Genomic DNA, 25,538 nt, shown 5'->3' on the forward strand with positions numbered 1-25,538 from the left:
CTGCAAAAGGCTTGGGGAGACTGGGGAGGAGGTCCGCCTTCCAACAGGATAACAACCCTAAACATACAGGCTACAATGCTACAATGGAATGTTCTAGATCAAAGCATTTTTGTGTGTTAGAATGGCCTGGTCAAAGTCCAGACCTAAATCCAAACGAGAATCTTTTGGCAAGACTTGAGAATTGCTGTTCAAAGATGCTCTCCATCCAATCTGACCGAGCTTGATTTTGCAAAATTTTACTCTCTAGTACTGCAAAGCTGGAAGAGACAAACCCCAAAAGACTTGCAGCTATAATTGCAGCAAAAGGTGGTTTTACATAGTATTGACTCAGGGGATCTGAATACAAATGCACGCCACAATTTTCAGATATTTATTTGTAAAACAATGTTAAAAACCATTTATCATTTTCCATTCATTACACAATTATCTACCACTTTGTGTTGGTCCATCACATCAAATCCCAATAAAATATATTCACATTTGTGGTTGTAACATGACAAAATGTGGACATTTTCAAGGGGTATTGATACTTTTCAAAGCACTGTATTATGTACTCACGATTATGTTGTAAGATAAACTCAAATTCAAATCGATTTTATTTGCTTATTAGAACACTTGGACAGACTGACTGGAATCCCCTAATTACAAAACAATTACAGTGAAAGAGTAAATGGAAAGTATAATAATATATTTTCTGATTGCATGTAAACAAATTTACATAGAAAAAATGGAATTTTGTGAACATATCCCACACAGGACTGCACATAATAAAAACTGAAACTAACATCAATTAACAAGTCTGATGTCTATTTATTTGAATATAGTATCATTATTTTATTGTAGCATTTATTACTTTATACTTAAACTGCTGCTTCTGTCTAATCAGAGAAACAAACAATTCTTAAAAAGATGCTATTGTAAGACACTTTTACTACTTAATGGTGTTAAATAAAGTTCTTTAGGCATATACACAGCCACAACTTTAATACTATCTGGTGATTTTGATATAAGAATATGATATGGGTTTAAAAAAATACAAATATCATATAAAGTATATAAAAATATTATAAACTCATCAATGCTGAGGTATTTTATAGGTTAACCACCTGTTAGCACATAAAGTGGTTAAAGTCAGCTCCACTGTTACGAACAATGATGCTAGGCCCTTATTTCTTATTAAATAATGTACATTTTGCCATAATTACCATACTATTCTTTGAAATACATTGTTAAAAATTGTTAAAACACATTCCTAGTGACACTTTTACTTTTGTACTTTAAGTAAAAAAAAAGATAATCTGCTTAGTACTTTTACTTGAGTAAAAGATTTGAAGGCGTTTGTGTACTTCTACCACGTTAAAGCACACCTTGTATTTCATTTTGCTGTGTATGGGGCTGTGTAGCTGCAGTCTTCGTGCTGACCCTTGTCCTCCATTACTTTATTTAGACCACCAGTGTTAATGTTGAGGCTGACTGATGTAATTGAATGCCTTTACAGTTTTACTTCTACACTACTGATGTAAAGGTGTACACTTGAGTTGACAAAAGAATGACAGTGACCTCAGATAAGTCTATTCACTGAACAGGAATAATTATGTTAAGCAATGTAAATGGCAACCTGCAGTGTCACGGCTGATGATGATAGTAATTCTTAAACGGAGCTTATTTAAGTAAATTGTTTTGGGTCTACGCATGTAAAACACCAGACCAAAGTATTTAAATATTAAGTATTTAAGTATTAATAAACACAGTTTAAACAAATAAGCTAGCATTCACATTAATGCTACTACTAAATATAGTCAACAGTATTTTTACAGGGTTAAATGTTTTAAAATGTATTATACCTGCCGGCAACACTGCTTATATGTTTTAATAGTAGTGTTCTCATATCTAGTGCGTTTTGACTTTTGCGAACAAAACATGAGACTCAAATGTGAGTTTCAAGCAAGACTCTACACACTCTACTTTCTGCGTAAACTTGATATAACTTAACAGTATGAGCAACTCTTTGGTATTGGAAGTGCAAAAAAAGTTTGGACAGGTGTCATTTTTTATTTTGTTTTTGCAATGCTAATGATAACTTAATTTTATTTTTCTCAATTGTAAAATTGTTTGATAAAAAAGCTTTTCCATCTGAAAAGAACATTTTTCCAGTTTGTTTTGTTGTAAAACTTTCTGAAATTGGGTTAAAAAAGTTTCCATTTGTGAAACGGGTAAAACTAGATTCCATTTGTAAAACAGGTGAAATTCCTTAGAACTTATATCAGCACCAGACTTATTTTTTTCACCCTCATGGCTGAAATTAGGTGAATCGTACTAAGTATAGACACAACACTACTAACTATAACTGTTGTACTAACTCCAACGTCGACTTTTGTTGAAATTGAATCCAATGCTTGCTCTAAACCGAGTCACAGCCCTCTAACAGCTTTTTGACAGGAGATGTGAAAATCTCTGCAACAAAATCTCGTCCCATTCTAAAAATGTCCTCAGTCAGTCTAAACCTGAGGTCTCAGACAGAATGACTGACAGAGCAGGTGTTACTGCATGACACAAATCGATTTGAATGCGAGCTACTTTTAGTTACAGGTCATTTGAATCCTGTCTGATGATAAACAAAGCAACGGTGGAGCATTTGTGAACCTGGCATCCCAAACTAAAACTTGGGCACAGTAATAACATAAAATATAACCGATAATTAACCAGCTCTTTGTTTAATGTGAAGCATTGGGGCTGCACAGTTAAAAAGTTACTCTCCATCACATGCAGAATGTCCGTCTCAGCTGGACAGTGGCTGTCCTGCATTGGTACATGGAAATGTGGAAACGAGATTTGCCTTCTTGAAAGAACAAATGGGAACGAAAAAACCTACCAACCTTTACTGGCTGTACACCTTGCCAAAGGTTCTCTTTATATCTGTCTCTCTGTGCTTATGTGCAAAGGTACGTGTGACATCGACTCAAACATGCAAAATTGAATCTGTAAACCGAGTTCTGCTTAGTCATGTGTGCGGACTGAAAACTGAACACTGTAATGTGAAGGGTTGCCTATAGCTACTCTAGGTATTTTGTTCAACATTAAATATACAATAACCTAACATTTTACAGGAAGGAACAGGTTGCTGCAAATTACCAGCAAATTTGAATAAATCAGTAGAATCAGAGTCAACTGATGAACCGCTTGATGATTATTTTTGTGGCTAAATTATTATTCAGTTTTTTTTTGTTTTTTGTTTTGACCAGTTGTTGTTGTTTTTTTTTTTTATAATTATTTTTTGTAGGTTTAATCAATAATGTGGCAGGGCTTATTTAAACGCTTTTCTGAATTGAAAATGCTGTGATGAGCTATTTTGGTGTTGGCTGAGTAAAATCGTGTTGAGATTCTTGAACTGGAGTGTTGAGATGTTTCTGTAGGTTTGTGTTTGGCATTCCTGCTCTGGTGAACATCTCTTTCACGGGTGGTTCTGAATTCCACTTTTGGCTTTTGGCAAATGCATAAACACATTCAAAGAGATCAGGAAATATCAACATCACATCAACTTTGGTCATTTCCTCAACCCTGTAAACAATAAAAAAAATTACAGTAAAGAATTAATGACAGCCACCTTAGGTGTGCTAGTTGTACCCATACAATTGACTTTCTATCTGTAATCCCTTATCAGTTGCATATCTGTTTGTTTTTTTTTTTTTAATTTGGTGTAGTGTTCAACCAAGACAACCCAGCCAAAAACAATGTTCCAGAGTCTTATCCAAATGTCTGTAGCTGAGACTTAGTTTCTCACGTTTGCTATGTCTGCCTGTAGCTTTGGTTCAAAAATGTGAATGGAATTTAGTTTTTAGTTATTAAGGTTAAAAGTTGCAATTCAATAAAATAATCTGTGTTTTTTCCCAAGAAACAAGTAGGGTTTCAACTTAAATTTCATTCCTCCCACTACAGTCATAGCGAGAGAGCAAGTGCAAAATATACATTTATAATTTTTAACTTACTTGTGCTCCCAGGCGTTTCGTAAGAAGCGCAATAATCCAAACGTGTTTTCAGAGTAATGCTTTTTGCCTTCCATGTCCTTGACCAACTCTTGTGGAAGCTATATAGATGGCAAATGTTTTAGAATTATTCAGTACTTACAGAGGTGGTTAGTACACTTCTATGAAAAACAAAGAAAACCACAATTTTATCTGGATTAACTTGAAGGTGACAAAAGAAACAAACAAACTTATTCTTTTCCTTTCAGCTGTTCCCTTTCAGGTGTAGCCACAGCGAATCATCTGTCTCCATCTAACTCTATCCTCTGCATCCTCTTCATTCACACCAACTAACTTCATGTCCTCCCTCACTACATCCATAAATCTCCTCTTTGGTCTTCCTGTAGACCTCCTGCCTGGCAGCTCCAACCTCAGGATCCTTCTACGAATATATTCACAATTTCTTCTCTGAACATGTCCAAACCACCTCAATCTGGCCTCTCTGACTTTATCTCCAAAACATCTAACATGAGCTGTCCCTCTGATGTCCTCATTCCTGATCCTGTCCATCCTCGTCACTCCCAAAGAGAACTTCAACATCTTAAGCTCTGCTACCTCCAGCTCTGCCTCCTGTCTTTTCTTCAGTGCCACTGTCTCTAAGCCGACTACATCTCTGGTCTCCCCACCGTCTTGAACACCTTTCCTTTCATTCTCGCTGATACTCTTTTATCACACAACACACCTGACACTTTTCTCCACCCGTTCCAACCTGCCTGCACTCGCCTGTTCACCTCTTTTCCACACCCTCTGTTGCTCTGAACCACCAACCACCCAAGCACTTAAAGTCCAGCACCTTCTTCACCTCAGCTCCCTGTAACCTCACAGTTCCACCTGAGTCTCTCTCATTGACACACTCAGGGATGACCGTGACTCCCACCAATACGAAGTATCTCTATGTCTTCGTGGAAAGCATCCTCTTTTCCAATTTTCATTCTCTCAGTCAGTCTGACTCAGGTTTCACAATACCTATCACAATACCTATGTTCACAACTTTAATCATAACTTCTATTAATGACTTCTATTAATAATAATACACATATGATTTTTATCACACACCTTTTTAAAATTAATTTAAAAGTTTTTTATAATATCTCTTTAAAATTTGATATTATTTTACCTACTTCTAAGTTATTTTGGATAAAAGCATCTGCTAAATGACTCATTGTAATCTAAAGTAATAACATAGACCCAGTGGGTAAACCGGCTATATGTTGTATACTGGTTGGAGGGTAGCAGTTTAAAAAAAAATTAATCTTTTAGTCACCTTTTTTTTCCACTCTTTAAAGGACCCATCTTCAGCATAATTTTCCATTGAAGAAATTAATTCCGGGTTGGCTTCTTTATATTTTGCCACTTCCTTCCTGTTTGCAATCTTTCTCAAGTATTCTAATCTCCTGCAAAAAGAGAAATAAATGTAAACATATAGCCAGAAAAAAAGAAACCTGCCCTCATGTATATCTTTTCATTGTCTCACGTATTAGTCCAATTTTTACTAGTTTTTTTAGTTGTCTACAAATAACTAAACTAACCCCCTTGGTTGGCTTATACAAGACTATTTAGTAGCATTGAATTAATCCAAAAAATGCTGGTCATTGTCCGACCCAACCCTAAAGAATACACATAATTCTGAGCTGTATTAAAAGCAAAAGATAGTGATCCTGGTAAATAATATTCTTGCAAATATTCAGCTAAATTAATGAAGTTTGAATAATCTGCTTTGATTAAAGTTATTCTACCTTTCAGCATCCCAGAAAAAGGGATGACTCAAGCATTGTTTCACTGAAGGTCTCATTGTTGGTTCTTCGTTGATCATCCACTCAATGAGGTCCTTAGCCACCACATCTGTAATATGGTCTATTGTGTAGGTCCCTTTGTAAATGTTGCCCTCACACAAAGGTTGGTTGCCAAATGGATGGTGTCCTCCAGAAAGGATATAATAAATCAGCATCCCAGCCACCTTAAAAGTTAACAAAGAACTTTAATTGATTGTTCACCTACAGTAAATTTATATAGATATAGATAGTTTATATGGAAAAAAAACTGACCTGTATATCAGTGCTCCACTTGTATCTTATGATGTTCTTTCCTCCTAAAGTCTCCTTGGCCATCCAGCATTTTGTTCCTGCACTGCCTGTGCGATAGGTTGTTTGGTCTTTGAGCAATCGTCTGCTTATGCCAAAATCAGCTAACCTTGCCCTTCCAGTGACATCTGCAAAAATAAATCACTGATTCAGGCAACAAGAACATGCAATAAAGAGCACATGTGTCTAAATGTTTATTTTACTTGTCTTACCAATCAGCACATTCTGTGGTTTGAGGTCCCGATGGAGAATTGGGGACTCTTGACAGTGAAGCACACTCAAACTGTGGAGGACCTGAGCGACAAGTTCATGCTTCCTTACAGGGACTCCGTCATTTGTATAGTATTCTTCAATGTATTCTTCCAGGGTGTATTCACAGAGTTGAAGAGCAAGATATCCAAAGTTTTCATCCTCTGCAAAGTCAAGGTAACGTACAATGAACTGATGATCAAGCTCTGGAAGTCGTAGGAATCCTTCTTCATTCTTCAGCTCTTGGTAGTTATTTTTAGGCATTTTCTTAATTGCAACTTCAGTGCCATCATCTCTGAGCCCCAAGAAGACTTCAGTACCATCACTTCCCTTTGCGATGCGGAACTTTATATCATTTACATACCTCAAGTTGCCAACCCTGGCAATTTTTCTTTCATCAGCACTATCAAGCTCCTTTATTTTTTCTCTCCACCTCTTGCTGGTTTGTAACCATTTTCGTTGGTTTTTCACTGTACTCGGTTGAGTAGTTTGAATGGATTGTACAGTAGGAATAGCTGCTGGCTCATTTGGACCCTCGTCCGTCCTTTTCTCAGATCTACTTAAGGCTGAACCATCTTCACATTCCAGGGTTAGGTTGCTGAAATTTTTTTTCAGGTATCTGAGCACCTCTTTCAGCTTGTCATTCATTGTCATATCTGCAGATATTAATATGGCTTCCGGCACGGAATTTATCCCATGTGATGTAAAGATGTCAACAGCATGTTCAGCTGAAAGCAAGTTTGCAAAGACACCGTAAGTGTAGACTCTAACGTTATTGCAGTATTTTTCTTGCACAAGTGGAGCTATTGTTTTGCATACATTTTCAATCCAGCTGTGGTCCCATCCCTTTGCTTTCTGTGTTAGCAGATATAGTGCTGTCAGAAGACTTTCTTGTACATCGGGTCTCTCTGAGCCAACTTGTCCCAGTAGTTGGAGGGAAATACTTAGTGCTTGGTCCTGTGGTATTTCTTCCATCGTACAGAAAACTGCATTTAATGTAACAATTGCTGAATTGACATGTTCCTCGGGAATATTTGACAAGCGAGAAGTTACACTTGCAATGTAAGAGTTTAGATTTCCAGGGTCCTTTAACCATTTGATGCTCTCCAGTTGGTACTTTTCTGCATGTGGCACAGTTACATTAAAAAGTGTTTCAATCGTGGTCAGGTGGGTGTGAGGATCTTCCTGCAGCATTTCAAATGTTTTGAAGACTTCTTCAGGGGTTTTTTTTTGCATGGCAACTTCCATGTCCACAAAATATCTCTTTCTGGAGCATAATTGCTCATTTGCTCCTACTTTGGACTGTTCAGGAAGAGTTAGAGGTAACACTGTTACGCATGCATCAGCAGACGGCAGCTCTTTACCGAGATCCTCTCGGTCCTTGACGGCAGGCATTTGGAGTGATTTTTAATGGGTTCTTCAGGGCATCTGTGGAAAGGCATAAGCATGAGGGTGCTGTTAAACATTCAATGATCAGAACTGTTCTAAAACTGACCACAGGTGAGTCATTATATGGGCCCCACTGACGAGTTTGACTCTATTATTTACCTTCAATTTTTTCTTTCATGTGTTTTCAAATGTTTTATTTAATTTACAATGAAGACAGCGAAATATGTTGAATTATAAGGTGTTATAAGGATGTTAATGGTATGCTAGTACATATGCCTGTCATGTAATGAAAATAAAAAAGATATATTCAAAGACTGTAATTAAGCTTTCCTTGGTATCAGTTTCAATAATGTTTTTCTTGTATGTGTGTAACATGGGTATGTTGTAAACCATACTAGTTCTATGTAAGGCCATCAAAACACATTTAATAGTTTTTAGCTTTTGATGCAACATTTAAGTGCATAAACCCAAGTACCCACTGAAATATTACCTATTTACTCTAACCTTTTTAATGTTCTAGTGGAAAGATTAGTGGTTAACTCCACAGCTCCCACTGACTTCAACTCCCTCATTCAAGTCTACAATCCTTCCCGCCCACTGCGGTCTGCTAACAAACGACATCTGGTGGTCCCAGCACCACACAGAAGACACCAAGCAAAACGTTTTAGCGCAATGATCCCACGATGGTGGAAAGAGCTACCAAACTCTGCACACTCAGCATTCTCACTCCCAATATTCAAAAAAACTGCTGAAAATAGAACTCTTCTGCATATTCCTATGCACTTAAATCTCTATAAAAACAAAAAACAACTTCTTTTCTGCTCTTTCTCACACTTGCATCTTGTGAAATGTGAACACATTTCTGATGGGACTTTGCTTTGATGTTTTCTCATTGACTTAGATTTTTGCTGCCTTGTACTTCACTTGTAAATCGCTTTGAATAAAAGCATCTGCTAAATGATCTAATGTAAATGTAAATGTTGAAGAAGCCACTTACAACATCATAAGTCTGTGCAATGATGTTTACGATTTTAATTTGAAAAAAACAAATGAGAAAAACACAGCTAAGAACACCTTCCTCAATACTATGAGCAACATTTCATCAGTATGACGTTTAGCCATATAAAGCAGGGAGCAACGTTAAACCATCTGAACTTCCTGCTTTGTATCAATGCCAAGGCACCAAATTCAAAGTGTCATAACTATAACCTATGACAATACAAAAACCAAGTATATCTTCTAAGTTTACAATGCATGATCTCTATTCTGGTGCAGGTATTGTCCTATCTTTGTCTATGTCTAACAGAGGGCAGGTCTGAACTCTTCACACACACACACACTGACATGCAGACGACAAACCAGGGGACGAGTCTCAATAAGCATAACTTTTAAGACATTGTTAAACAAGCCAAAACAAGTGATACTTTCCACCAACTTACCTGCCGATATGTCTTAAGTTGCTAACAGACGATTCCTGTAAAACAACAACTAACTGTTAGTAACTTTTTAATTAAAAAAAAGCTATTCTAGACTTTGTGGTTGAGGAAACAGGCACCGAACAAAAAGTAATTTCTTCTTCCTGCTTCCCAAACTCCACCTCTTGCTTAAAGTTACAGTACAGCACATGATATAAAAAACCTATTTTCTATAAGATGTTGGTGATGTTGGTATTTTAAGTACTAGACTACGCCTCTGACTAATTTACGTAACAGGCAGACACCAATGCATAGATATCCCACGGAAGGTTTTTGAATGGCACTCACTCTAACCAGTCAGTGAAGACCCCTCTTCTCTGATTTACTGGTAGTTTCATTTACTTTGAGAAGGACTGCTAACTAAAGAGAGATGGAGAAATGGGTGGATGGTCTCATGCTTGACTTTCAAAAGTTACATATTGGAGCTTTAATCTCATCTCAGAAATCACGTCCTCTACAAAATTCATTTACTGCTCTTGACCTCAATCAGAACCTTTTTTTTTTATTTTACAAAGGTTTTGTAAGTAAAAAGATCATGTTAAGTTATCTCAGAAGTCCAACGCCTGTGTTTAATTTCCCCGGAATGATCAACTAAACCCTGAACCATATCAAAAAACAGGCTTCTGTACTTTAAAGTGTAGAAAAAGTAAAGAGCATCAGAAAAAGTTTTATCTATACTTTTATCACTTTTTGTGATTGACGGCAGTTGTTCATTTTGGCCTTGTCATCACTTAAAACCACTTCCTGCCCAATTTTTAAAAATATGGGTTGTGCACATATGGAGGACATACTGTCATTGCTCTGTAAAGCTTTCACTGTGAAGTTTCAGACCATCATCTAAAGTTGTATGATTTTCAATTATATTAAATGGTTCTTTATCTTATAATGGCTCTTTATGCAACAACTCAATTCAGTGAATCATTTTTTCTTAGATCCTGTGTCTCTAGCGTCTACCTTCTCCTGAGCCTGTTCTGATTGGCCAGTTTGCCCCAGTCATCCTGTTGCTGTACTCAAAAGGTCTGGCCATCCACAATGGACGTCCTGTGGTTGTATGTTACACTGTCAGTCATGTAAAAAAATGATATGGCTCCAGCTAAAGAGCAGTCTAGGCTGGGCATTTCATTTGCATCAAACTTGTTACCTCAAGTGACTATACATGGTATTGACACCCAACTTTACAGAAATGTTTTACACTAAGTCACAAAAAACATAATATGGCCTCATTAGTAACAGTCTTTAAAAATAATAACATTTGTTATTATCGTTATTATATAGTATATAAAATATTATATATGTTCTGTGTATAAAAATACTTATAACATACTAATACTAATAATAGCCCTCTTTATACCGCTGTAGATTCGTGATCATTTGTGATATCAAAAAAATACGGTAAACTATCGCATTCCGTGTTAATTTTCAAATATTACAGTCATAAGTCAATGGCTTTCAGCTTGTCCCTTAAGGAGTCACCACAGCGGTCTACATGTTAATTTGAGAAGATTGATTTGAATAGAGGGAACAGAACTAAAAATGTATACAGCAAATTTTTACACAGACTTGAACCTGACACCAGAGACATATCTGATAATTTTCCTGAGTTCAAATTTCTTGGATGTTTTACTTCATTTTTGTTCTAATAAAACTGTTAAACAAAAGTGGTTTACACACTGCTTCTTCTATTAAACGGCATAATAGAGTTAAATAAGTAACATATCTTAAAAGTGGGAGTTCTGCTGAAAAAAAATGATATGTAGCACTTGATAGTGCAATGTATCCCCATTTTATACAGTACAACAAGAAAATCAAGCCCTGCCCATTCAGCCATTTTTAGCATAAAGGGGTTAATTGTGTACTGTAAGTGTTTCCGTAAGGTTCTGTTATTTTGGTGATTGCAAAAAGGTGATTGAAGTTGAAAACAAAAACTTCGTACAAACAATCGTGAAATTTTACTTGATACATATTTACACATAATCACATACTTTTGAAAGATGGACAATAGAAAACATGTATCTTCTAGTCTTCTAGTCATTTTAAATATGGTGTTTGCATCAACTTTAACATCCTAACTCGCTTCCTAACACAAGCAGCTTTGTGAAAAGAAAATGTTAGTCGTCTAATTTTTCTTCTCATCTTCTTTTTCAATGTAATACACAAAAATCAAATGTTAACTTGTGTGTTAACTTGCCACTATAGTGACTGCTGCTTCCATCACTATAGCTACCGACACCACAGGTCACCTTAATATGTGTGCTAACATGTCAAACAGTACAAATGAATAGGACAGGAATATGATTAAATTGTGTCTTGGAGGTATGGCAAATGACAAACATGATTAATTATGGCAGAAGTTTGCTAATCTAGCATCTTGTAATGTAAATGTGTAGTTACTTCCTACTAACCAAAATTTAGTATTTGTGTTTTATGAAATAAAATCATTTCTTTTATGCAAATCTATTCCTTTAATCCTTTGATGTTGTTCGTACAAGTAGCTAATGTTCCTGCTCTCTGCAGAAACAGCAGGGGTAACACCAGACTGCTGGGGAGATTTATCCAGATGACACACATGGACAACACACACCCATTAATGAATCCGAGCGTTAAAGTTTGGACACTTGCGACCACATTCCAAATAACCCTCAACCACAGCACTCCCAGTATGGCCAGGATGGTGAAAAAAGCCCTCTTCTTTGATTGGTCAACCCGCTCTCGGCCCCTGCTCTGTTCCCCTGGGCGGGGACGAATCAGAACGCAGAGAACAGAAAGGCAAAGGAAAGAGATGATGATTATAGCAACAACCATGAAGCATAAATCCCAAATTAGGTAGATGTTTTCTGTAATAGTCAAAATTGTTGATACGGTGCAAAGCAGCCAAATGCAGCCGATGCTGATGTTTCGGATTCTGATCCCTCTCTCTTTTTTTAGGCTCAGGTAGGTGATTGGATAAATAACAGCTAAGTAGTGCTCCAAACAGGTCAGAAGGTGAAAGAACATCTCTCCACACCAATTAAAGCAGAATAGATAGAACCACACTATTAACATTGGGAAATCATCCTTGTAGATACCACAGCAACCAAGGACACTGCCAAAGATATTCATTAGCTGAACAGTGACCAAGTGGTAAGTGAAGCTGTCCGAGTGACTCGTTGTCGGTGCTGCGGAAGAGGAAGCCTGATGCCGCCATCGTTGGAGACCATGGTAGAGGATGAAGATACAGAGCGGGAGGAGGAGCAGGAGGTTGGTGATGGTGTATGCGGTGAAAACTAGGCAACCTGGCTTGTAGTTGAAGCAGTACAACTTAAAAGTTTGAAGATATGGATTGGAGTCATTGGAGGAGGTGAAACGGTTCACTGACATGTCTGGAAACAAAACGAAGACATGACATTTAAATGTAAATATAATTTAAGTTTTGGAATACACAACCATAAACTTGGCTTGATTATTTCAGATTTTAACGTACACTCCTCCAGTCTAAGTACTTAATATATCAGTGGAGTTGTCCCTTTAAAGTCTCTGCTATAAGTCTCCAAGCTCATCAACTCTTTCTGTTTGTTGATTTTAAACCTCCAGACACTGTGGATTTAATAAGATGACACAATTAAGAAGAATTAAGTACACCAACCTTGTGAGTATGTCTTCCTGGGCTTGCTTTCTGTCCGTCTCCTGTGTGAGGACTTCTGTGTCTGAGTACTCACTCTCTCGTATATTGAATATATCTCAACTTTGCTTCTGCTGCCAAGTTAGATTCGAATTCAAATGTTTCATTTGCATTAAAAAAACGATGTGACAAAGATAGACTGACTGGCAAATGGGTAAACAATTAAAGAGACCAAATGGTCATATCAATGTACAATTATATAATATAACACTTTATACACAGTGCATACTCACATTCACAGAATCACACATGCACACACCTTCTGAGGACTGTGCATCATCTGGACCATCTCTGCATCAGTAAATTACTTATTATCTCTAACATAAACTCATAATCCTAATATTTGTCCCACACATACCAACCCGATAACAGTTTCTCGGCCCATTACATTTTAAAATAATGAAACTAATTAATTAGAATTGGAATTGAAATGCTATGTAACAAATTATGTCGTGTATCATATGAAGTCATTAAATGATTGTCTTTTCTTATTAACAGCTGTGACTGTCATTTATTGAAATACAGCTTTACGCCATCACACACAAGAAGGCCTAACAGAGGAATCAGGTAAAATGTTTAACTAATCAATTGCAGATTTTTACTTGCACTAATCACAACTAATCAACCGACCCAAATTTGGACCCAACCTGGATCATGTCAGAGGAAACACGGATTTATCAAGGCGAAAAATGGTGGCTATGGCCCCTGTAGCTATGACGACTGAAAAACATCTCCATCCCCGAAGTGTAAACCTAACTTTATGTGAGCAACATAAACCAAGCGGATAATTTACCCTGTAACTGCAACTTTAAGGTGCCGCTGTTGTTGAATGACCTCAACAACAGATCAACAATCCGATCAGTTGGAGTTAAGAAGGCCTAACAGAGTTCAGAGCCGTTAGATCTGATCAAGCCTTTCCCTGAATCTGGAAATAATATATGGTGAGCATCTTTGGAAGGAAACTTTTAAAGGCTTCTAAGGACAGTAGGACTGTTAGTGTTCATTTCACCATCAGACTTGGAAAAACTGTGAACTCATCCTTTAGGGGTTTGGTCGAAATATTGGATGAATCGTGTAGGAATTATCGCCATTTTTATTTGCAAAAAGCAACAAACAAACAAATGCGACAAGTCAACAGGAACAATACCAAATAATTATAATAAGATCAAACAAAAAATATATCGGTGTATAATGTAATTAGGTGCAAGCATATTAAAATTAACTCTTGTACAAACCATGAACACATTCAGAAATACACAGAACCTGTGAAGGATGCAGGTATTACACACCTGCTTTGCATCAATAGTGTTAGTGTTGTAAATATCCAGCATTTATTCAAATACAGTATCTTCACTGCTGTGTTTCCTAAAACTTTTTCAATTATACCATACTCACAGAAAGTTAAGGTTATTCGACATCTGGTGAAAATGTAAAAAGTTCATGGCATAGTGATATTACATTATGAAAGCAGGGCATTTAAGCATGCGATGGCAATTTCTTCATCTCAAACAATTTGTTGAAACAAAAGCTAACAGCAAAAAATATCAATGCCTCAATAAATGTTTAGGCTTCAAATATTGAAGCGTCAGGGTTTTCATTTTACTTCACTAAATGCTCTGTGCGTCGCTCACCAATGCAAATAGTTTACTTTAAGGGTCAGCATGTAAAAGGACTGGAAACAAAAATGACCCTTTTTGATCCCTTGGGAATGAGAAAGGGTAGAATCATATTATTTATCACTGATATGTAGCTTCCGGCCTATTGGCAGGTGCAGTTAGAAAGAAATAAAAAGAATAATTAGGAATATGATTATAAATAGACTAAGTCACTAAATGGCTCGTGTTAACCATAACAAATCAGTCTAATAGAAATGGAACAGAACTCCATGTCAATATGTTTTATAGTTATACTGCCTCCAAATGGCCAAAAATAAGAAAACTAATAGCTATGAAAAGATTTCTCATATGCAAATTCATTCTAATCCCTATTCTCACAACATGCTAAGATTCCTACTCTGTGCAGAAACAGCAGAGGCAACACCAGACTGCTGGGGAGATTTATCCAGACTCCACTTATGTTCGACAGACATTCATTGATCCATCCATTCAACACATCCATCACAGTCCAAAACAGATTAGAAATACACCTCAACAGGAGAACTCCCAATATGGCCAAGATGGTGTAGAAAACTCTCTGCTTTGATTGGTCAGCTCTCCCACCTTCCCTGCCGTGTTCCCCTGGGCCTGGATGAATCAGAGCGCAGAGAACAGAAAGGCTGCAGAAGGAGATGATGATTACAGATATTATCAAGAGGCACAAATCCAAAATTAAATACCTGCTTACTACAACCATCAAACTCATCCCTCCAAAGCTAAGCAGCCAAATGCAGCCAATAATGATGTTTCTGACCCTGATCCATCTCAGTTTTTTCAGGCTCAGGTAGGTGACGGGATGAATGACGGCCAAGTAGTGCTCCAAACACGTGAGAAGGTGAAAGAAAGTCTCTCCGTACCAGGTGATGGAAGCAGCATAGTAAGACACCACTAACATCTGTAAGTCATTCTTGTAGATAGCAAAACAACCGTACACACTGCCAAAGACATTGATGAACTCCATGGTGGCTAAATGGTATGTGAAGCTCTCAGAGTGAGTCACCGTGGCTGCTGGGGTGCGCTGCTGCCGCCATCGTCGGACACCGTGGTAGAGGATTAGGATGCAGAGAGGGAGGATGAGGACGAGGTTGGTGATGGTGAACAGGGCAAAGACCAAGTTGCCAGGTTTGGACATGAAGCAGCACAGCTCAAAAACGGTTGAGGAGTTTACAGAGGAAAGCTGAAGATCACACTGAGGATCACTGGAGGGCATGAAGGAGTTTACTGACATGTCTGGAAACATGACAATAAAATGAAAAGCAGCGTAAGTTGGAGGAGATACACAGTAGCTATATTTGGTTTTTGTCCATTTCAGTTATCAACAACACTGCAGATCTAAGAGGACAATAAAACAATTAAAAGAGAACACTAACCTTATCAGTGTGTGTTTCTGAGCCTGCTCTCTTTGTCTCCCACTGTGGATTCCTGTGTTAGAGTGTGTGCTCCACATGTAATCTACTTGTATAAGTTCTGTTCATTCAAATATGCTTAATTTGCATAAATAAACAATGTGACAGCAGCTGGTTGACTGTCTTATCTTATCTTATCTTTTAACATCATACTTTTTCCCCCGTTAATACTAAAAATGAAATTTACTGGTTAATGCAAAAGGTCCTGTTCCTACACATGTAGTTTCTATCTTTGTGTTTATCTGTGCACAAACACATTTATGTTCCACATTCTGTTGTAGCAACTTTCGCAAAGTGTATTCTGTCCAGTCACTCGTGCAACTTATGATTCTTCACTTTAAACGCTATGTAAACAAGTGTCCGTATCTATGCTTTTTAAATTTTGCACAGCAACATTTGGGAGCTCTCACATGTTGAAGTATCCTTGGGCAAGACACTGAACCCCATCTTAGCTTATGCATCTTCGTGTTTAAACATACGCTCTGCCACATTGCTGTAGTCCCACAGGGCTGATGTGTTACATCGACTGAAGTGAGAAAAAAGGGACCAGCTGACTCTGATCTGTTTTAGTATTTCCATGACAGGTGCAGAGAGCTACTTACCAAAGTCACGGCGCTGACCAATTGTCGGAAACAGAAAACAAGTACAACATGTAGTAGATGTACATCAGTCATCGTTTCAGTGCACTTTGCTCTAATGAGTGATAGAGAATAATAGGCAGGAGAACTGGTAAAGACCATTTAATGACTGGATTCTTTAATCAGACAAGGCAGGAGTATCACACAATTTATAAAAGCTATATAAAGCTACAATATGCTACTGCTGGGAATCAAACTAGCTGTAGCATGAGACAAGAAATTAATCCACACAGGACGTCAAATACTGACGTCTTTTTAAAGTTATGTGACCCTTTTTCTTTCACCCAAATAAGGTTTATTCATGTTTATTCTCATTTGGTGTCGTTTTTACAGCTTGCTAATGTTTTTTTGTAGAAACAGCAGAGGCAGCACCAGACTGCTGGGGAGATTAACCCAACCATCACACATGATCCAATCACACTCATTTATCATTTCAATTACCAGCGTGTCCAAAATCCAAACTAGATTCCAAGTCAACCTCAATAACATCACTCCCAGTATGGCCAAGATGGTGTAGAAAGCCTTCAGCTTTGATTGGTGGACCCTCTCCCGGCCCTGATCTCCTGGGCTGGGACGAAAGAGGAGGCAGAGAACAGAAAGGTTGCAGAGGGATGTGATGATTAAGGAGAAAATTAAGAAACAGAAATCCACAGTTAAAGAGATCCTATCATTTTCCATGATAGATGTTCCTCCAATGCACAGCAGCCAAATGCAGCCAATAGTGATGTTTCTGATTCTGATCCCTCTCCGTTTCCTCAGGCTCAGGTAGGTGACGGGATGAACGACGGCCAAGTAGTGCTCCAAACACGTGAGAAGGTGAAAGAAAGTCTCTCCGTACCAGGTGAGGGTAGTACAATACTCCCCCACTGTAAATACTAGTAAATCATTTGTGTAGATACCACAACAACAGCCGATGTACCCACTAACACAAATCAGCTCCATGGTAACTACATGGTAGGTGAAGCTGTCAGAGTGACTCGTCGTTGCTGTGGAGGAGGAACGCCTTTGCCACCATTGTTGGAGACCACGATGGAGGATGAAGATGTAGAGAGGGAGGAGGAAGACGGCATTGGTGACGGTAAATGTGGTAAAAACTAAACTATTTGGCTGGAATGAGAGGCAATCCAATATAAAGAGAAAGGATTTATTGGTGGTTAGGTAAGAAGGAAGAGGGGAGTTTTCTGACATCTCTGAAGAAGAAAGAGACATGACAAAGGTAAAATGTACGTTTAACCAATAGGTTATATCAAACATAGACAAGATATTCTGACTCATATTCCATAGTTACTCCAGTTGAATAAAAATGTATGCAGATGCTCTCTGCTCGACTGTTGGCCCCCTGTGCCCCCAGTTTATAGTTCTCGTTTTTGGCAGATACTGTAAGTCATAAGCATAACTCGAGATTTAAGAACCCACCTCCCCAGGCACAAGAGGATCATCCAGGCATCTTATCTATCTTATGACCAGTGAAGCGGACTTTTAAAGCCCCCTTCTGCCATCCAGAATATTATGTATTATAAAAATATAAAAAATGAATAAAAACACCAACCTTATCAATATTTGTTGCTAAGCTTCCTCTGTCTGCGTCCTCCCACTGAAAATTTCTGGACCTAGAGTTTTTGCTCTACATGTGCTGTATTTGCCAGTTATTGCAGCCTCAGCCAAAGTAAATTCAAATATATATTTGCATAACAATGACAGTGATAGAAAAATGAAAAAAAAACAAAACAAGTTAATGATAACATTAAAAGGTCAAATGGAAAATATGACATCCAGTTTATAAATGTTATCGTCAAAAAAAAAAAAAAAAAACACTATACACACAAGGAAAACATCAACAGTCACACATGCAAAACCTGTGATAATTTTACATCGTGCAGACCTTCTATCCATGAGTATGAGTGACTGTCATTTCCAGCACCACCTGATCACAGTATTGATAAATGCATACACACTTTTGTACAGACGTCTGTAACAACACCTTCTCAATGACTAGCAACACAAATTTACAACTTATAAAACCATTCACAGAATCCACATCACTCAAAGCAGAACGTTTAAATCGGGCTTAACCAACACAGATACCTGCTCACAATGCACCTCAGGTAGCACAGATTATTACTTCCACGCCACTTGGGCCTGGAACCCGGTGCTTTCCTTCCGGGTAGTGGTGACAGAGACACTCTCCACCATAATGAGCTGCAGAATCTCTGTGTCTCCATCCTCTGTCTACTTGGAAACATCTCAGAAGTTGATCATCTCCATGTTAAAACTTGAAATCCAGTACTCATCTCATTAACATTTGCCAAGAAAATAATTATTTAAAACTGGAAATGTAAACGCTCTCTACATATCAGTCACTGGACAAATCTTCTCACAGAAAATAAAACTATAGAGAAAACATCACCTACATACAAAAACAATACAGCAAACTTTAATGAAGCTTGGAACCTATTTTTAGAACAGATTACATGAAACTTCTGCACGCACAACCCTACAAAGCCTTTTATTAATATCCATCGACATTATTATTAGCAGTAAAAAAAAAAACAAGATAAATCCGCAGAATACAAAGTGTGTCCCATTAAAGAAACATATTTGTACTAAAACTTTAATCTAGTTTCCTCTGTTATAATGGACAGGATAGCAAATAATAAAGGCCATTTAATAGTGTAAGAACATTAAAAATATCTGGTTTAAACATATACACAGACCCACACACAAAAGGATGCAATGGGTAACTGTAGGTGACAGAGATTCACAAGGACCCAATATGCAACATGTATGTTCTCATAGTGGTTTGCTAAATGCAACACTGCCCCCTAGTGGGGATGTATTGTGCATGTTTAAAAGCCAAAGATACTGTATCTGCACATACTGTATCTCCCAACTAAACCCACATACAGCAAGTTAGCTGTTATTCGTGACAAATTTACACGGAATATTGTCTTTAAGCTTGTTTTGTGATCATATCAGTCTAAAAATCATATTATAATCATGTATCAATTATTTTGAATATTTACATTACTTTATTGATGCAAATCTGTTATCATCCCACAATTTTACAACACACTAACTTTCCTGCTTTTTGTAGAAACAGCAGAGGCAACAGCAGACTGCTGGGGAGATTGACCCAAGCATCACACGTGAGCCACATGCATTCATTTATCCTTTTTTTCAACACAAACTGCAAGAACTCAACAACATCACTCCCAGTACGGCCATGATGGTGTGGAAAGCCCTCAGCTTAGATGGGTGAAACCTCTTCTGCTTCTTGGCCTGTTCTCCGGGGCCTGGACGAATCAGAACACAGAGAACAGAAAGGGTGCAAAAGCAGATGATGAATAACGAGAAAATTAGGAGACAGAGGTTTAAGGAGATCTGATCTACAGTCTGCGGATATGTCCCTAGAAAGCAAAAGAGCCAAATGCAGCCAATGGTGATATTTCTGATCCTGGTCGCTCGCTGTTTTCTAATGCTCAGGTAGATGATGGGATGAATGACAGCCAAGTAGCAAACCCCCACAGGTTAGAAGGTGAAAAAAAGTTTCTCCGTGCCAGGAAAAGGTGATCGGATAAAACCCTAACAAAAATACCTTTGAGAAAGCTCTGTAGTTAGCTCCATGACAACTAAATGGTGAGTGGCCGTTGCTGTGGAGGGCGAGAGCTGTCGCCGCCATCGTTGGAGACCATAATAGAGGATGAGGATGCAGAGAGGGAGGATGGAGGATGGAGTTTGTGGGGACGAACATGCAAAAGATCGAGGAATATGAGGGAAGTGTGAGGCAATTCAGCCAAACAGAGTCCGACGACTTGATCGAGAAAAGGTGATTTCAAGAAGGGAAATCAATAGAGGTTTACTGACCTGTCTGGAGGAGAAAAAGCGAAAAGGTCACTCCTCTGTTCCTCTGGTCATTTTATTGTGTCCCCATTTTTCACTGGTGAAGGTTTTTCCTTCACAGAGTCAAAAGTCTAAGACTATTCAAATTGCTGGAACTATATTTTATTTAATTTACTTTAACAGGAACAATACAAATAAACATTGTTACAACAAAGCAACTGATGCCAAGTACACAGGTCATATTACAGCCCCTGGTTAAGGGTTTTAGATAAAAAGACAACAGACAACTAATAAGCACAGTTATAAAAACAAGAATCAAAAAATGTATTTACAGATATTCTGTTCGTGTGCATTCCACATCACAATGTTAGCGTCAGGCCCGATGTGGCAACTATATGGAACGTCACACACATATACACACAAAGTAAAAATACGCACAACACAAAACAAACACCAACCTTATCGATATTTGTGTCTAAGCTTCCTCCGTGTGGTTCTCCTCCTGTTCGCTTCACATAAACTGTATTTGCAGCCCCTTGCTGCCTCAGTCATTCAAATGTTCTTTATTTGCATAGGAGAAACAACGTGACTCTGACAGACTGACAAGTGACAACTATGTAAGGAGATCAAATGGAAAACAGCGCATTAAAATGCATGTACACCAATGAACACATCCGTAGAGTCAAACGTACACAAAACACCGAGCAGACCTACTATGCATTAATAATGTTAGTGCCTCTAATATCCCGCATTACATGATGATACATAGATTAGCAATTGTGTCCCACTTAAGTAAGTCAAATATAGAAATATTGAACAAACGCACTCTACAACTTGTAATCATTTTTCCAAAACGTTTTTCAACAATGTATTAATCTGACCGCAGTTTGGCTTTTCATCTCATTATGATGAACAGTGGATAGCAATATTATAATGTGTGGACAAAGTCTGTTACTGCAGTTTTGTGAAACTGTGCTTTACATACAAACATGTTAAAAAAAACCCTTCACTGATTTTGAACCTGCTTCTCATTAAATTCTTCCTATATCAAACTTCCTATATCAAAATATCTCTGTATGTCTAACTGAAAAATTCCTCCAGATGACATCACTTGGAGGAGCCTTCAGTTGAGACGATGGTATCTTGTTGCTCACACATATGGAGTTGCAAAGTAAACTATGGACTTTACTTTGATTACAACTCAAATTTAATGACAAGCTCTTGAAAAAAAATTGGAAATCCAGCATTTAAATATCAAGATGCTTTTTTGTTTAGGGAACATTTAAACGTCCTACCTAAGGATGTGAAGGCACTTGAATGGAAGTTGAGTCATGTCAGCTCAACTTTCTTTATATTTTCTTGGACTTGATCACATAAAATCTAAATATGAATCATTCATTCATTTCATATTGTTTTTACAACACGCTAACCTTCCTGCTCTTTGTATAAACAGAAGAGGCAACACCAGACTGCTGGGGATATTTATCCAAGAGTCACATATGATCCAAACACATCGACTTATCTCATCATTTAACATTAACAGCACAAACCAAACCAGATACCAAATACACCTCAACAGCATCACTCCCAGTATGGCCAGGATGGTGTAAAATGCCTTCAGCTTTGATTGGTCGACCCTCTCCCGGTCCCTGCCCTGATCGCCAGGGCCTGGACGTATCAGAACATAGAGAACAGAAAGGCAACAGTAGGAGGTGATGATAAAAAAGGAAATGAGGAAGCAGAAATCCACGGTTACGGGCACCTTGAATACAATGTTTACAAATGTTCCTCCAAAGCAAAACAGCCAAATGCAGCCATTGATGATGTTTCTGATCCGGATCCCTCTCTGTTTTCTCAGGCTCAGGTAGACGATGGGATGAACGACGGCCACGTAGTGCTCTGCACAAGTTAAATTGTGAAAAAATGTCTCTCCATACCAGGTAAAGTTAAAAAGAAACATCCAGGCTAATAACATTTTAAAGTCAAACATGTACATTCCAGTGCAGCAAAGGATGGTCCCAAAGACTTTAATGATCTCCATGAGGGCCATGTGGTAGGTGAAGCAGTCGGAGTGAGTCATCAGTGCAGCCGTAGAGGATCTCTGTTGCCGCCATCGTTGGAGACCCAGGTACAGAACGACAATGCAGAGGGGGAAGAGCAGGAAGCTGTTGGTGACGGTCAGGATGGTGATGACCAAGGAGCTTTGTGCGAAGGAGCAGAACAGCTCAAAGTCGAGGGATGAGTTGATGGAGTAGAGTTGGGGATAAGAAAGGGAGTCATCGGTATTGGTGGAAGAGTTTAGTGACATGTCTTGAGGAGAAAACAAAGAGACATGATGTGATAAGTTCAGGATAATATATGCATCTATCTGTTCTCCAAGACTCATTCTCCCTCGGTAAACCATTTCCCTTTCTTTGTGCTCTATCCATCACTCCATTTAAAGTGTGAGGGTGGAAGCAGGCGAGTGATTAAAGCTGCACATCAACATATTTTACATTAACACATTATTAAACACTAAATGTTGGCTCTGTACCATGAAGCGAGATTAGTGGGTTGACCAGCTCGCTTTAGACTTTAACCTGGTCAGACCACCATGGTTCAAGCTGAACCTGCTGTAAGGAGCAGATCAAAAGCTGTCGACATTGGTCGACTACGACAGCAAAAAAGGCAGAAGGGAAATAATATCAAAGGAAAAACTGATATAAATGTTATAACAATTGAATTTATATTATTTTGGTTTTTATGTCAAATTCAATTGTTATATCATTTATATCAGTTTTTCCTTTGATATTATTTCCCTTCTGTCCCAGTGAATGTTTTAAGTCTTACGTTTAATTGAAAACCCCACAGGCAGAGGGGTCCCAACCAGGACCAGTAAACTGACATTCTTTTAAAGACTAGGGTTTATCAGCATCGATTTGAAATGGTAATAAAACGCAGTAACACCTACCTCATCAACAACTGTCTCTAAGCGTCCTCTGTCTGAGTCTCCCCACTGGTGTATGTCCGTGCCTCAGTATTTGCTCCACATGTACTGTATCTGCATTTTATTGCCGCCCCTTCCTGCGTCCTTAAAATCAATGATTTGAATAAAAAAAGCACAGTGTCGCTGAAAGACTTGAACACAAGACGTGATCAACACTGATGAATGCATACAAACAGACACACGTGTATAGAAACATTAAACACGTGCTCTGTCAAACTAACACCATTTTTTGAAACAGTTTTTTAAAACAATTTATTGATCTGTCTGTGGTTTGCATGAGGATGGATGCATGGATGTATCCAAACCAAACAGAGCCATTAAACTGTGTTCTCTGAAACCATCTGGGTGTCATTTAATCACACCTGTGGTTTGGTGAAACAGTTTATTTGCTCTGCTACAACCTGTTGTGATTGGATCTAAATTAGGCATTTTAATGTAACTGGAGTCTACATTTTATAATGTACAGGAAGAATTGTGTTAATTTAATCAAATCCCTGTTCTTATTCAGCATGGTACAATCAACACGGAGGTCAAACTAAATGCTGCAGAGATTACATGTTGTATTTTTTTTAACATTGCTGATCTTATTGAAATCCCATCACCGGACCCCATTCGACTGTTAGCTCTTCATCATTTGTAGAACGCCAGTCTCTCAGGCTCACAGCAGGAACTCACTGCATTATGGGCAGCTGTTGTAGTAAATAAGATGAAACACACACACACACACACACACACACACGCGCAGCTTTGTTTTCCTACAGGTGCAGCTTTCCTGCGCTGATACATGGAAATGTAGAAATTAAATTTGCCTTCCTCAAATAACAGCAGAATATCTAGTGATCTAAATTCGTTGTACAATATGCAAAAACTCACTTTTTCCTATTTATGTCTCCGTGTTAATCTGTGTGCAGTAATATGCGAGTCATATCTACATGTAGAAACTCATGCAAAGTTTAGTGTAAGTAGATTCCTGCTCTGCCATTCATGCAAACTGGAAACTTATTAATTACGATGCAAATTGTTGTTCATGTCTACTCTGGATAATTTTACAAGGAGAAACGAGTTCCTGCAAATTGCCAGAAACAAGCACTAATCTCTAGAATTGTCTTAAGATCCTGCCTTTCTGCTCCATTTTCCTACACCTCCAAGAGGCCTTACCTCCACCTGTTTCCAAGGGTCAGTGGGTTTCCACTTTCTTCCCCCAAACAACGTCCTTCTCAGCTGCAGGTGCAGCAAGAAGCTCAGCAAGGTAGAAAACCACAAAGTCTGATCTGTGGAGGAAGATTGGGAATAACAAAAACTGTCAACGCTGGCAGCTGATAGCAGTGAAAAGAAGGTAAAACAGACATGTAGAGTATTGGACAGGTCATGCAGTGAGACCAGCCTGCAGGAAAAGCAATAAAATGTAACTCAGCTGAATTCAGAAACCTGGAATTGCGGCTTCTAACAATTTAGTTTATGTCACATAGTATATGATGCATGGATGCTATACAGTGTCTAATGACAGTAAAATGCTGTGATTCGCCTGAAAATAGATGCTTAATTAACATGTCGTGACATATGTAACAAAGCAACACAACAGAAAGTTTTTCACATCAAACCTTAGTCTCTGCTTTGTTGATACAACCATCTACTCAAGACGTCTCCCAACTGAAGTTTGTGTGTCTAAAAGAACAGGAATCCATCATGTTGACCACAGCTACTTCAAACTGCAAATGTCTCTGCTCACTGCACATACAAAGTAGCAACATGCACAGACAAAGAAGAAATTCACAATTTTCTCTGAAATACCTTTAAAAAAGTAAAGAGAAAAAGTTAAGGAAGAGAGGAAATATCAATTTGTTTTCGATTGCTGATTAGCCATTAGATTAGAGTGAAGACTGCAGGTTCTTCTTTTTCTGTGGAACTGTACAAACCTTTTAATTCACGTCTGCATACGACTTTGGCGGACTCTTAAAGCGGACTGGACCAAAAAGTTTTTATTATTAATTTGTGTGCAGGTAAAAGTTGAATTTAGTTAAAGACCCCAACCTCATACTTGCAATGGCTCATCACGCTGTAATGCAGGTTTTACTGGAAAATTTGCCATCTCCGAGTAATTATTTTCTTGCCTTTGAACAGCAAATTCTTTTTTAAAAC

General features: G+C 38.1%; 2 protein-coding genes across 2 annotated transcripts; both read right to left on the reverse strand.

The window, feature by feature from the left end:
- Nucleotides 1-356: 356 nt before the first annotated feature.
- On the reverse strand, nucleotides 357-9,325 carry LOC137138200 (serine/threonine-protein kinase/endoribonuclease IRE1-like). Its single transcript, XM_067525229.1, has 7 exons — nucleotides 9,181-9,325; nucleotides 6,316-7,780; nucleotides 6,068-6,231; nucleotides 5,759-5,979; nucleotides 5,287-5,416; nucleotides 3,987-4,084; nucleotides 357-3,558 (listed from the first exon to the last, which is right to left on the reverse strand). Exons 2-7 carry the CDS (start codon nucleotides 7,745-7,747, stop codon nucleotides 3,345-3,347), a joined length of 2,259 nt encoding a protein of 752 aa, XP_067381330.1. The 5' UTR covers nucleotides 7,748-7,780; nucleotides 9,181-9,325; the 3' UTR covers nucleotides 357-3,344.
- Nucleotides 9,326-20,567: 11,242 nt separating this feature from the next.
- Nucleotides 20,568-25,529, reverse strand: LOC137137451 (uncharacterized). The gene is made up of 4 exons (XM_067523717.1): nucleotides 25,001-25,529; nucleotides 24,558-24,670; nucleotides 23,364-23,483; nucleotides 20,568-22,723 (listed from the first exon to the last, which is right to left on the reverse strand). The coding sequence occupies exon 4, from the start codon at nucleotides 22,719-22,721 to the stop codon at nucleotides 21,813-21,815; it is 909 nt and encodes a 302-aa protein (XP_067379818.1). The 5' UTR covers nucleotides 22,722-22,723; nucleotides 23,364-23,483; nucleotides 24,558-24,670; nucleotides 25,001-25,529; the 3' UTR covers nucleotides 20,568-21,812.
- Between the last annotated feature and the right edge of the window lie 9 nt (nucleotides 25,530-25,538).

Source organism: Channa argus, chromosome 12, assembly GCF_033026475.1.
Source record: "Channa argus isolate prfri chromosome 12, Channa argus male v1.0, whole genome shotgun sequence".
Taxonomy (NCBI): Eukaryota; Metazoa; Chordata; class Actinopteri; order Anabantiformes; family Channidae; genus Channa; species Channa argus.